The sequence below is a fragment of the Aptenodytes forsteri genome, unplaced genomic scaffold (assembly GCF_000699145.1).
Source record: "Aptenodytes forsteri isolate BGI_AS27 unplaced genomic scaffold, ASM69914v1 Scaffold528, whole genome shotgun sequence".
Taxonomy (NCBI): domain Eukaryota; kingdom Metazoa; phylum Chordata; class Aves; order Sphenisciformes; family Spheniscidae; genus Aptenodytes; species Aptenodytes forsteri.
The window spans coordinates 537,944-552,091 of NW_008794881.1; the positions used below are offsets into that span (position 1 = coordinate 537,944).

At 38.2% G+C, this 14,148-nt stretch overlaps 1 protein-coding gene across 1 annotated transcript in view; it reads left to right on the top strand.

The window, feature by feature from the left end:
* Positions 1-14,148, top strand: part of PBRM1 (polybromo 1) — a 62,073-nt gene that overhangs the window by 30,113 nt on the left and 17,812 nt on the right. Inside the window, exons 15-25 of the mRNA XM_009274685.2 lie at positions 443-719; positions 1,822-1,927; positions 3,200-3,842; positions 4,724-4,935; positions 6,098-6,283; positions 8,149-8,306; positions 9,238-9,504; positions 10,890-11,035; positions 11,350-11,507; positions 12,186-12,369; positions 13,815-14,025. Coding sequence (XP_009272960.1) covers positions 443-719; positions 1,822-1,927; positions 3,200-3,842; positions 4,724-4,935; positions 6,098-6,283; positions 8,149-8,306; positions 9,238-9,504; positions 10,890-11,035; positions 11,350-11,507; positions 12,186-12,369; positions 13,815-14,025 — 2,548 coding nt within the window. The remainder of the gene's footprint in view (positions 1-442; positions 720-1,821; positions 1,928-3,199; positions 3,843-4,723; positions 4,936-6,097; positions 6,284-8,148; positions 8,307-9,237; positions 9,505-10,889; positions 11,036-11,349; positions 11,508-12,185; positions 12,370-13,814; positions 14,026-14,148) is intronic.

Here is a 14,148-nt window from a genome sequence, read left to right on the forward strand (position 1 = left end):
TGTATTCAGCAGAGGCAGTCATGAAGATACTGGCTGAGGGGTTTTTCCCTGTTTGCACTAGATCTTGAGGTCTTGAATTCCAATGCCTAGTCCTGACTGATCTGTTTTCTCTGCGGCTGGAAAGTGCTTAGAGCTCCCTTTGATCTTTGCACTCCTGAAAACTAGTTGTTTGTTTTATTCCGTAGAACACTTAAACTCAAGGCGAATAAGAGAAAAATCCTATCTTAAAGTTTATTTAGCAGACTGCTGGTTATGATGCTGTCATTATTTGCAAATGGACCTATGTTTCTAGTACACTGTCTTAATATTGAACTTCTTGTGTGTGTGTTTAGGTGGTTGTGGTGGTTTTCTCATGGTAGAGGATAATGTCATTTTGATATTAGTGTTGGAAGTGGGGAAAAGAGCCACTGACATTTATTCTTTTCCTTTTTGTTCTTAACAGTAAAAAGAATATACGAAAACAACGAATGAAGATCTTATACAATGCAGTTCTGGAAGCTCGAGAACCGGGCACAGGCAGACGGCTCTGTGATCTGTTTATGGTTAAGCCATCCAAAAAGGACTATCCAGACTATTACAAGATTATCTTGGAGCCAATGGACTTGAAAATGATAGAACACAACATCCGCAATGATAAGTACGCAGGGGAAGAAGCCATGATTGAAGACATGAAGCTCATGTTCCGAAATGCAAGGCATTATAACGAGGAAGGCTCCCAGGTAGTGTTTTGATTCTGCAGTCACACTTTACCTCTCTGCTTCTTTGCAGACATATAAGTTATGTTAGGATGGTTTAGCTTTGACTATTACTCGCATTATTTATGATAATTGTTTATGGAACTAAAATAGAAATGTGACTTTTTCTTTCTGCTGTTGTTTTAAATTCTGTCTTTGTCTATAGTTGTATAAACATGAAATGCAACATGCTCCTTTGCGAAGGTTAGACTTATTTCCTGTTAGCTAAACTTGTTCCTCCACTACAAAGAATGTCAGCTGAATGTTTCCTAGTATGTTTTAAAAAAATAAGCTAGTTACTAAATTCTCATTATTTGTCCTCAATTAATCACGTGAAGGTATTTGCACAGTGAATGGTCATTAGCATGTGATTTAGAGCTCAGAACCTCTGAGAAGGGATGTCTTAGTTGGAAAGAAACCAGCTTTGTTTTCATGGAAGTGGAGAGTGTGGGAGATCAGACTAGAAGACCTGACTTGTTTAGTCTAGCAAAAGGAGTCTGAAAGGAGTATGCTCTTCACTTACAAAAATATATCGTAGGGTGTTTCTGTATCGTGATGTTTCTCAGCCAGCAAGCATGATGATGTGGAACAGAGTGGTGGTAAGAAACCTCCAGCTATTTCTAATGAGGAACTTGATCAGCTACCGTACAGGACTTTATGATGAGGTTGTGTTCACTGGGGTTGGATTTGAAGACCCAGGAGGACTGTTCTAGTCCTGTGTACCTTGATGGAATCACAACAATTCAAGAGATCTTCCATTGCTCAGCAGAATGGTTTGATGAGGAGGTTAAGACAACTGCACCTTGCTGTTTGGTAGTCTTTGGAATAGAAATGCAGCTTAACTGGATAATATTTAGTCAAGATTTATATACCTCCTGATTTAGATGGTGTTCATCAGTTCTGCTTACCTGTGCAAGTCTATGAAAGGTGTACATTTGAGAAATAAGCCCTTCTTTTTAATCAAGCACTTGGTTTTGCATTCAGCTTTTTCCAAACTAACATTTAAATGTTTCTTGGGGGCTAGTTCTAAACTAGTCTAAACACAGTAAACCTTGTTTTGGTTTTTTATTACTTTACTGATTAATAGGTATACAATGATGCTCATATGCTGGAAAAGATCCTTAAAGAAAAAAGGAAAGAACTGGGACCCCTAGCTGAAGATGATGATGTTGCATCCCCTAAACTAAAGCTAAGTAAGGCAACCTCATACATTGCTATGTGTCATTTCAACACTTATGAAAACCCACCAATACAGATTAACAGATCTTCCTTTTAGAATAGAAGACGTGATCTACAAATTTACACTGACATGCAAAGTAGAATTGTATTTTCAAAATCATGACAGCAATGGTGTGTTTATATGTGTATATAATAGAACTCAGTTGTTGCATATAGTGTTTTCTAAGAAAAGTAACTAAGAATGAAGAAGGAAAACTTAGGAATGGTTGGAATGACTGGCGTTTAGTCATGTGGTGTTATCCAAATGTTAGATGCTGCATTATGTGCTCAGTAACACTTCATTAGCACACTTAATGTGTGCTGCTGGGATTGCTTACAAGTAAGGTGCTTCTCCAACTGAGTAAAGCTCTTAATTTCCCTGGTCAAATGTCTGGGATTTCCACAGAATGATAAAAGAAATATGAACTTTATTTGTAAAATTATTGAAAGCCATGAAAAACACAGAGGTGAAATTTCCAACAATATCTGTTCCTAGACCTGTTGCCCTTAAAAACTAGGTTTGCTACTACTCAAATCTCATGTCCCCTTAATATGTGTTCAGAATTTAGCAAACTGAGAAGGTTAAAATTGCACAGAAAAGCTTAAAGAAAATAACTGCACCAGCCTTCTTGAAATAGAAATGTGCAGCTCTTAGGTAAGGTACAGGTAGTAGAGAATTCACAGAGACTATGCAGTACGGTAACAGAGATCCTGAATTAATCAAAAAGCTAATCTGGTTGATAATCCCATGGGAGGTCTTATTTTACATTTTACCTGTAATAATCCTCTCTGATTTGTCATAAAGGAATCTGATAATATTTAGAATGCTTAATTTTAGTGATAGCAAAAACCCTGTGATAACTGGATTTTTAACGGCTGTAGAGAGAAATTAATCTAGAGCTAGTAAGACCAAACTGAATTTAGAGGAGTTATCTTTCCCTACCTAATGTTATTAATGTTTTCTTTGCATAAGTCTGAAGAGACCTTCACCAGGTGGACCACATAGGAACATATGATTCTGTGTTTGCCAACAATAACATTTAAAAAAATATTCATACAAGTATGAAAAATAAAGGAAGCTGCAACTTGGAATGGGCTCCATGTTGTAAGTCTTCTGCTCATACCATAAAAAGGTTCTTCAATAAGCAATTCTCCAATGGAAAGGAGATAGACAAAGAAGTGTGCAAGCTCTGGTTTTGTAATGATTTTTTTTCTTTTTTCTTTTTTTTTCCTTTTTGTCTGCTTAGGTAGAAAAAGTGGCATTTCTCCTAAAAAATCAAAATACATGACTCCAATGCAACAGAAATTGAATGAGGTGTATGAAGCAGTTAAGAATTACACGGATAAACGAGGCAGGCGACTGAGCGCCATCTTCTTGCGGCTGCCATCTCGGTCTGAACTTCCTGACTATTATGTAACCATTAAAAAGCCCGTTGACATGGAAAAGATCAGAAGTCATATGATGGCAAATAAATACCAGGATATTGATTCCATGGTAGAGGACTTTGTAATGATGTTCAATAACGCTTGCACATACAACGAGCCAGAATCTTTGATTTATAAAGATGCTCTGGTCCTGCATAAAGTTTTGCTTGAAACTCGGAGAGAAATAGAAGGAGATGAGGATTCTCATGTGCCCAATGTCACTTTGCTAATTCAGGAACTTATCCATAACCTTTTTGTATCTGTTATGAGCCACCAGGACGATGAGGGCAGATGCTACAGCGACTCCTTAGCTGAGATTCCTGCTGTTGATCCCAACTTCCCAAATAAACCTCCTCTGACTTTTGATATTATCCGAAAAAATGTTGAAAATAATCGCTATAGAAGATTGGACTTGTTCCAGGAGAATATGTTTGAGGTACTGGAGAGGGCAAGGAGAATGAACAGGTGAGCGAAGCCATACTGTTCAGGTATCTTTTTCTTATCACATGAGTTTTGCATGTTTAATGTTAGACAAAGGCTGAAGTTTTTTTAAGGTGTTTGCTTTCCTTGATATGGGTGTTTAGAAAACTAAATCTCAAAAGCTCTATCAGGTCTTCAGTGGAATGTATGCTTTCATTTAAAAACAAGGCAAAAGTTAGGTTTCTGCCATGAGATAATTTTAATGTTAATATTCCAAAGGCACACCTGATGAAAACCAGATTTGTGCTAACTTTCAAATTGAAAAAACAAAGAGGAGGAGCTGTTCGCTAACTGCTTGACTAGTGGATTACCGTTTTGGAGCAATCACAGTTGTATGAGTTATGGTAATATTGTGCAAAAGCTATGAACACTCGCAACTTCTTGCAGTGTTTTACTTGAATTAGGTAGAGTACTTGGGGATGTGCAGGTGAGATTTTGACTCTGAAGGAGGGGAGGTAAAAAATGATATTAAAGCATCTACTAACAGGAGTCTGGGCAATTAAAATAAGTCAGTTTTGTTAATAATGTTATTACTCAAGTTTTCAGAAGTTAACAGATTGTAGAGGTCCGGTGGCAAGTAGTTTTGGTCGCAACCAGTTACCTTTTGATTTTTCTGGTATTTCAGGACTGGTGTGTACAAAAATACTGTTTTAGGTAAACTGTAATACAAACTGGCAGCGGAGTAGCAGGTGGAGCATGACTTGCCAGTGTCTGCTGCTGCTTGTTATGAGTAAGCACAGAAATCTATTGGTAGAGTGAAGCTTTAGTTTTATCACGAAGTGTGGTGATTGATGGGTATGTGTTTAGGATCCTGTTTGACTCTGCACAAACTATGTTTCTGCCCTGTTGTATGTATTTTTGTACAGGACTGATTCGGAGATTTATGAGGATGCGGTTGAACTTCAGCAGTTCTTTATTAAAATTCGAGATGAACTTTGTAAGAACGGAGAGATTCTTCTGTCACCCGCTCTCAGCTATACCACCAAGCATCTTCACAACGATGTAGAAAAGGAAAAGAAGGAAAAGCTGCCCAAAGAAATAGAGGAGGATAAGCTCAAAAGAGAGGAGGAGAAGAGAGGTAACTACTTTCTTTTCATTAATTTTAAATGTATTAATTGAAAAATGTACCTATGCATATGATGTATGCTCTGCTATTACTGCAGCTTCGCCTACTGAAAGGACCTTAATAGTCTGGTTGTCCACCAAGGGTCTTGCATTTTAAAGTTACGAGGCATTTATTTTATTTTGATCCTTAGCAGTCATGCCAGACAGCTTTAAGAAAGAGATGTAGGTAGATACTAACCTTATGTAAGCCCTTTAATCAGAACGCATTGGGGTGCCAGTAGTCTTATTTCAAGGATATTATAAAAGAAAACACTAGTTTTTTACTATAGCTTTCTGCTGATAATAAACTTAGCAATGACTGTTCCAATTGACCTTTTAGTCATTTCCTTTTTGACAAATACTGGTTTCTTGATGTGCTGATGGTGTTGTCTGTGATCATGCTTTTAACACTGCTAAAGAAATGGTATTTAAGTAAGCCTTTTGTGTTTCTTACTTGGCTACTGTAAGTGTGAAGAGGAATGGGCTTGCACTATTTTGTAGGGCAAGAAACCTACTGTGAAGGTCCCTTGTGTTTCGCAGTTCCTGGCTGTTGCTGTCCGTATAATTGTTGTGGAGCATGTCTAGGGGAATGAATAAAGCTTTCTAATTGCTCCTTTCCACAGATGGGAGCAGAGCTGTTAGCTCTTTGTCCTTGAATTGTCTTTCTAACGTGGTTCATCTTCCCACATAGCACTAATGTCGGCAGCAGTAAAGTCTGGTTACTCCAACCAGGCTCAGTATTATAAGGGGACAACAGCTGTGATGCCCTTTTTCTGTCTTCCTTTGAGAGCTAAAAACCCCAAAGAAAGCGAAACTTGCCTCTCTGAAGGCTTCTGAGCTCAGTGCTGTCATTGAGTTCTTCTTCACTCACTGGGAGGGCTCAATAAAATTCAACTGAAGAAGGGAAACCCAACCTTCAGCAGCACCAGTAGCAGTAAGGCTAGCAGCACAAAACACGCTTAAACCCTTCCTTCACGCTGGAAGTCAGTGACAGAGGGACGCATCAGGTATCATGTGGCACTTTTGCATGCGGCACTTCTGCACTCAGCAAAGGGTTGAGGGCATTCATATCGGCAATCTTGGCAAATGTGGAAATGTGGCATTACTAACATCTATTTTTCCCTTCTTGAAATAAGAAGCTGAAAAGAGTGAAGATTCTTCTGGATCAGCTGGGCTGTCAAGCTTGCATCGGACCTACAGCCAGGATTGCAGCTTCAAGAACAGCATGTACCATGTAGGAGATTATGTGTATGTGGAACCTGCTGAAGCCAACTTGCAGCCTCACATTGTCTGTATTGAGAGGCTGTGGGAAGATTCAGCTGGTAAGGATGTCTTTGCTATAGGAAAACAACATGGTGAAACTTATTATTATTACTATTTAAAACTTCCAATCTGAGCTTTTTCTGTGTAGATGTTATTTATTTTATTTGCAGAAGTATGTGTGGACTGGTGAGTATTTTTCTTGTTTCTGAGTTGCTTTGTTCCAAAGAATATTACAAATATAAAGCTCTTGGATCAGCACACACTTTTTGTTGTTCATCTCTACCTACCCTCAAATGGTAAGCGTCCCAGAGAATGGGCTCTTCTAAGTGGGATGGGGTCCTTGTAGTTTAGGCGCAGAAGAACATATGGGGTTTTTCTGTGCTGAGAAATCTGAACTAAAGTTGGGCACATTTAACTGCAAGTGTTCCACAGAACAACTCAGTTTCAGAACGTGCCTTTGTTGAATTTCAGAATTGAGCTGAATCTTGCATTTCCTAGGCCAAATCAAGCCATAACAAGTACTGTTTTGTTTTTTCTCATCAGTGATGCTTTCTGTTTGCAGCAGATACTTCTCTTAAGTGTAAGGAAGGCTAGAGATATGGCAAGAGTATCAGATAAGCATGGTGCACTCTCAGCAATCCTGGAAACTACAGTTGCTGAGAGCTACAGTGGGGTATAGTGGAGTTAAGCATTTTGGTTGTACTTTTTTTTAAAGGGAAGGAACGGGTATTTTATAAGGACAGATTAAAAAGACCGTGACTCTTAAATTTGGAGAAGAGAAATGTAAGGCAGGATATAATTAAGGTTTGCAAAATCATGAAGTGAGTAGATAAAGTGAATGCAGAAATACTATTCAACAAATCCAGCAGTACTAGAGTTAGAGGGCACTCATTGACACTAATAAATCAGATTAAAACACGTGAAAATGTTTGGCTTTTTGATACAGTGGGTAGTGAGCCTCCTGGCTTTCCCAGGAGCTTGTGGAGGCAGATCGTATCAGCAGGTTCAAAAATGGGTGAGACAAGTCCATGTACAACAGGTCTAAACCAAATAATAAAGGAAATAACCAGCAAGTAATAGCCAGATAGAAAGAATAGCTCTCTAACACCCCTAATGGAATGACTATAGAAGGAGTGGAATGAGTTATGGAGAGTGGCCAAGATCAAATGCGTTCTTCTAATAGCCTGTCCTGCTCACTCAGTTGGATGCAGTGTATTTGGGTAGATGGACCATTGGCCAGTTGGACGTTTCTTATGTTCACTTGTCTGTGATGGAGAAAGAACTTTTTATTCTGGTTCAGTCTACAGATTACAGATTTTCTTTGATTTAGAAAAATAGTACATATCTGTAACTTCTTTATAAATCATTGTTAACAATTTGAATCTGTCACAGTGTAATATGGAAGAAATAGTTCTTAAAAAACTTGAAACCAGTTACCAAAGGTTCTTCAAATAATCAGGTGATTGTTGTGTAGACTTTGAAGCCATTTCAAGGCCTGAAAGTCAAGATTTATAAATAAATTGCAGACTGTTTCCTGAAGTCATCTGACTCAACAGAACTGATTCCTCCTTTATTTTGCTGAGTCAGATTTTACTGTGGAAAAACCAATTTGCAGGCTTTTTAAGCCACCTAGTTTTCCTTACCTGAAACAGTTAAGGAATCTTGTCCTGTTTTAAAACAGTTTACTCTCAGTCTAAATGACTACATGGCTATTAGATTGATCAATCAATCTATAGTTGTTTTTTCTTGCTGATGCAGTAGAGAATATACCATTTTACATCTTTTTCTCTTTCTTTCTCCCTTCTCTCTCTCTCTCTCTCTCTCTCTCTCTCTCTCTCTCTCTCTCTCTCTCTCTCTCTCTCTCTCTCTCTCTCTCTCTCTCTCTCTCTCTCTCTCTCTCTCTCAGGCGAGATCTCTCTCTCAGGCGAGAAGTGGCTCTACGGCTGTTGGTTTTATCGACCAAATGAAACGTTTCATCTTGCAACACGAAAATTCTTGGAGAAGGAAGTTTTTAAGAGTGACTATTACAATAAAGTTCCTGTTAGCAAAATTTTAGGCAAATGTGTGGTCATGTTTGTTAAGGTAAGAGACTATTCAGACTAATTTGTTACGCAAATATGTTCTCTGCTGTTTTCTTGAAGAGGTGTAGGCATCCTAACAGAGACATTCTACTAATTCTTAAATAAAATAGGACTTGCTCCTGTGTACTGTTTGTATTCTTCATTTGCTTCATGAGCAATGTAGTTCATGCAAGTGATGGTGTTTCTTGGTGCTGGTTGGTTTGTAGTATCATATGCCTGTTAGATAATTAGCTAACTGATTTTTCAGAGCATGTAGTAGAGAAATTGCAGGTAACTTCTTAAAGGTTTCCATAAAAGCATGTAGATTTAGGTTTGGTAGAGAGGGAGAATTGAATGGCTTGGTAAGAGGATGAAGTCTTTCACCTCTGTCTCAAGTTTGATTCCACATTGTTCTTGTGCTGAGAATTTTTGGCTTGCTTGCAACATACCTATCTCAGCCAGTTTTTAGAAGGTAGTGTGTTTGTATGGAAAAAAGTGCTACAGCTGCTGCGTACATGAATGGGTATCAGTCACATATCAATGAGCATGGAGCTTACTTTCCTGCCCCCCTGCCCCCCAACTTGGTGGTCATGTCCTCTTTCCAAGTCAAAGCTCAGAAATCTTGTAAAGGTGGTTTTGGGCTGCAGGTCTTGTACTTGTTGATGTACCAGTTTGGTAAACGAATAAAACCTAACTTTTCTCACATGATAACCTGTACTGAATTTAGCTTCTTCTCTAAGGGTGGGATTTCTTGTTGTTTGCTTTTAATTTTTAATATAACTTGGATGTCAAACTGGAAGAAAAGAACTCGGCAGAAAGGCTTTCTTAGTCTAAAAGTCTTTCTGATAGAAACGTAGAAAAAAACAGGAAGCATGAGAGGGAGTTCACTGTGTGTCTGTGGGGTACGTGTGTGTGTTGCTGAAATATTTCACCTTTTTTTCTTCAATCTGCAGGAATATTTTAAATTGTGTCCTGAAAACTTCAGAGATGAGGATGTCTATGTCTGTGAGTCACGTTATTCTGCGAAGACAAAATCTTTTAAAAAGATTAAACTGTGGACTATGCCTGTAAGCTCTGTAAGATTTGTCCCACGAGATGTACCCCTGCCTGTGGTCCGTGTTGCTTCTGTATTTGCTAATACAGACAAAGTAGATGAAGAGAAACACGCTGAAACATTGGAGGACAGTAAGGTGGGAGAAAGTATGCTTCATCTTGAAAAGGTATGTAAGATAACAAGTGGAACATCAATTATGTTCGACAGATAAAGAATGACAAAATGTGAGCCCTCATGACTTTGGTTTCACAGCATTCAGACACAATAAAATATAAATAAAGTTTATGTTATAAATTGTTATACACATTTGTAAATAAATACAAACAAAATATAAATAGACTAAACAGAAAATAAACTGTGTACATATTTGCTAGATTCTACAAATGCTTTCTTGTGATCGTGTGAAGGGGTTGGTTTGTGGTTTTTTTACCACTTAAGAAAAGAAAATTACACTTTTACTGTAAAGCTTGCCTTAAGCCTAAAGAATCAGTAGAACTAAAAGTCTAATTTTAGTTCATGGCAATGCTGAAATGCTTTATTGTGTAGTATTTCACTAAAATAGGCAGTAGCTAGGCAGCAGTAAGCAATACGTAATACTCTGTTGTTTGTGACCTATTCATGGTTGATGACTGAGTAGTTTATTGTCGAAATGCTTAAGAATATTTCTGTCCAACATACTGGGTAAAATGGTTTAGTTTATTGTATTTAGAGTCATAAAAGAAATAAATTTAAATAAATGTATTAAATTCAAGTAAATTGAATTAAAGTTATCTAAAATAAATTTAGAGCCATAAAAAATAAATTTAGAGTCATAAAATAAATCCACTTTACACTGAGTTCTCTAACAGAACCTCAGAACAGAATATCCTGTTTCTGACACTCATTGTCAGCTTTAGTCAGACACTTAGTGTATATATTGTATTTATTCACATCATGACAAAAGAAGGAATTATTTCTACTGAGAGAATGAAAACTTGTAGGGTCTTTTCCTTCCACGCCTTGGGGAGATAGCCTGTGTTTTCATGGGCTTTCTGAAATCCTAGACTAAAAGGTCAAATGCGGCACAATGTGGGTTTTAACTAAAAAGTAAGAAATTAAATAGGGCAAATGGTATGAATTTGCAAGCAATACACGGAGTGTTCATATTATTGTATATGAGAGTTGAATCATTAAATTTCTATGTATGTAACTTGGTCATATACTCAATTCTTGCCTCTTAAGCATGTTACTGTGCTTTAAAACAAACCATCAAAATAAGCTGACAAGGCTTGGCTTGGCCAGTTAACTTTGAAGCAGTAGAAGAAAAAAGGACCTGTAAATTACTGTTCTGGCAAAATTACGGCTTTGTGTACATGGAGGGTATCTTTGGCTTTGCTATTTCATTTCTAAATTTCAAGGCCCCTCACTTTCGCATGTACATCTCTGTTAGTGTTTACCTATTACTGGTAACATAAAGATAGAGCAAAGTCTTTTACTTGAACCTGGCATCTTTTTATATATGTGTTTGGTTTTCCTTCTTCCACAAGTTTCTAAATGCGTATTCTTCTGCAGGACAAAGAAGATGTTCCGGTAGAAATGTCCAATGGAGAACCTGGTTGCCATTACTTTGAACAGCTCTGCTACAATGATATGTGGCTTAAGGTTGGGGACTGTGTCTTCATAAAATCACATGGGTTAGTGCGACCTCGGGTAGGAAGGTAGGTGCAATTTCTTTATTTGCAGTTTGTGTGTATAAAAATAACTTGGACAAAAGACGGGCTTGCTGCAAAAGTTTAAAAGAGGATGGGGAAAAAAAATCTTCTGAATTAAGCTAAATGTTACAAGCTCTTAATAGATTGAGGTAGAAGTTTAGCCACCTAATAAAAAGGTGATACAGTTGTACAGTTGGAATAGGCTGTTCTTCTGTACTCGTTTTTTACTGACAGTCTTCCTGAACAACCTAATGCGTCCAGGTGTCTCATTTAGGAGGGATGGCCTTTCATTTATGTCAGTGGTTTGCTTTTCTTTCCAGAATTGAAAAGATGTGGGTGCGAGATGGAGCTGCATATTTCTTTGGTCCAATCTTTATACATCCTGAAGAAACTGAACATGAACCAACTAAAATGTTCTACAAGAAGGAAGTGTTTTTGAGTAACTTGGAGGAGACCTGTCCGATGACTTGCATTTTGGGTAATTATTAACAACTTGAAATCCAATGGACACTCTCTTTCTTTTCCTATACAATCTGAAGTGATATATAGCTATGTGTAGGCTTGATTCCAAGTACGGTTTTTTCCATGTTGAGTGGGGGAGGAGAGATTATTCAGTCCATTTCTAATATGCATTCCTGTCTTTGGGAGCTGTAGTGAGAATTTTCACTATAAGGACGCTTTCTTACAATAAGGGAATGACATGTATGATATCAAAGTGAACGTTGTCTGCAGCCAGAGAACAGAAAACTTCATTTTTCTCACATATTAATGTAATTATTCCGCTATGTGTTACCTAGAAAGTCGGTCCAGAAGGAGGCTGAAATTTGGTTTGTTGCATAAGATGATGACTATGTACTTTGTTTTGTAGTTATGATGCTGTGCTAAATATAGTTAATTGACTAGTGATCATGGAGTTTTGTTATTTTGCAGTTTTCTTGGTTTTTTAAAAAAATCCAAAAGCTGCATTTAAGTTCATGTAGGTTTCTCGTGAGTGGCATTATTTAATAGGGATATCAATTGGTGTATTTTCCATAGTTGTGCCAAATACCGGGAATCTTCCAGACTTATGAGACTGGCAAAAACTTCAGTTTCCACACTTTTTGTAAAATGTCTGCAAGTGTGACTGCCTTCTTACCCAGCTCTTTCATTTCTGCAGGAAAGTGTGCAGTTCTGTCGTTCAAAGACTTCCTCTCCTGCAGACCAACAGAAATCTCTGAAAATGATGTTTTTCTTTGTGAGAGCCGCTACAATGAAAGTGACAAACAAATGAAGAAATTTAAAGGGCTGAAGAGGTTTTCACTCTCTGCAAAAGTTGTAGATGACGAAATATACTATTTTAGGTAAAAATGTGATGGGAATGTGGGGGTCACCTGAGCACTCTTCTGTATTGTGGTGGACTGAGCCTGGCTGGCAGCTAAGCCCCCACCCAGCCACTCGCTCACTCCCCCACAACGGGATGGGGGACAGCATGGGAGGGCAAAAGGAAGAAAAACTCCTGGGTCAAGATAAAGACAGTTTAATAAGTGAATCAAAGCTTCACACACAAACAAAGCAAAATAAGGAATTAATTCACTACTTTCCATCGGCAGGCAGATGTTTATAGCCATTTCCTGGAAAGCAGGGCCTCAGCGTGCATAATGGTTACTCAGAAAGAAAAACGCCATAGCCCTGAATGTCCCCTCTTCCTCATCCTTTCCACCAGCTTTTATTGCTGAGCATGATGTCATATGGTATGATCACACGCAAACAAAGCAAAATAAGGAATTAATTCACTACTTTCCATCGGCAGGCAGATGTTTATAGCCATTTCCTGGAAAGCAGGGCCTCAGCGTGCATAATGGTTACTCAGAAAGAAAAACGCCATAGCCCTGAATGTCCCCTCTTCCTCCTCCTTTCCACCAGCTTTTATTGCTGAGCATGATGTCATATGGTATGAAATATCCCTTTGGTCAGTTTGGGTTAGCTGTCCTGGTTGTCTCCCCTCCCAGCTTCATGCCCACCCTGGCCTACTTGCTGGGGGGACAGAGTGGGGAAAAAGAAAAGGCCTTGATGATGTGCCAACACTGTTCAGCAATAACTACAATGTCAATGTGTTATCAACACTGGTGTGGTCACAAATCCAAAACACAGCACCACACGGGCTACTATGCAGAAAATTAACTCCATCCCAGCCAGACCCAGTACATACATAAAAGTCATAGTTGTAGGAGAAGGTGAATTTTGACTAACCACACTTTTGGAAAGAAGTCCAGATAACATCAGTCTTTTCATGCTCTGAAGACCAGTGGATGTTTTCTTTTTCTCCTCCTGACTTTAGTAAGAGTCGTTACATTATCAGATTGGTAAATTCTCTTGGATGTTGTTAAAATACTTAAGTCCTCATTATGGGTAACAAATAGCTTTCCAGTTGGTGAACATTGATATTAATAAGAGTATTAAGTTCTGACTTAAGTAAAATGTAAAATCTAAGGAAGATGTGGTGTTAACTGCCTTCTATTGCAGAAATGACGTATTTGCTGCATTGAAATCCCCTTCTAACTGATAAAAAATAAAATAAAAAAATCCTTCAAACAAGTGACTGAAATGAAACGCTGTCCATAGGCACTGAATGATTTCTTCTTGGTGTTCTGAAAGGAAGCACAGGCACATCCTGAGTCACCATTGTTTCCATGTTGTTCAATGATAAAGGACGGAAAGTTGGTTTTCTCTTCAAAAGTACATGCTATGTCCTGTAAAGTATGAGTGTGTTCTCATCTGCTTTTTGTCTTCCTCCTCCACCTTTCAGAAAACCCATAGTTCCTCAGAAGGAACCATCTCCGCTACTGGAAAAGAAGATTCAGCAGCTAGAAGCAAAATTTGCTGAGTTGGAAGGAGGCGACGAGGACATGGAAGAGATGGGAGAAGAGGAAGGTGATATGACTGAAACACCTTCTATGCCTCAGCTTCAGACCCCACTCGCTAGTGAATTGGATATAATGCCTTATACTCCACCACAGGTAAGGATCTTCCTTGAGAAACCTTTAAACATTTATATTCCGCGTTCTTTGCCCAACCCAAATAAACAAACAGTAACATTTTATCATATGCACAGAAGAGATTTATACTTCAGTTTATGAGTC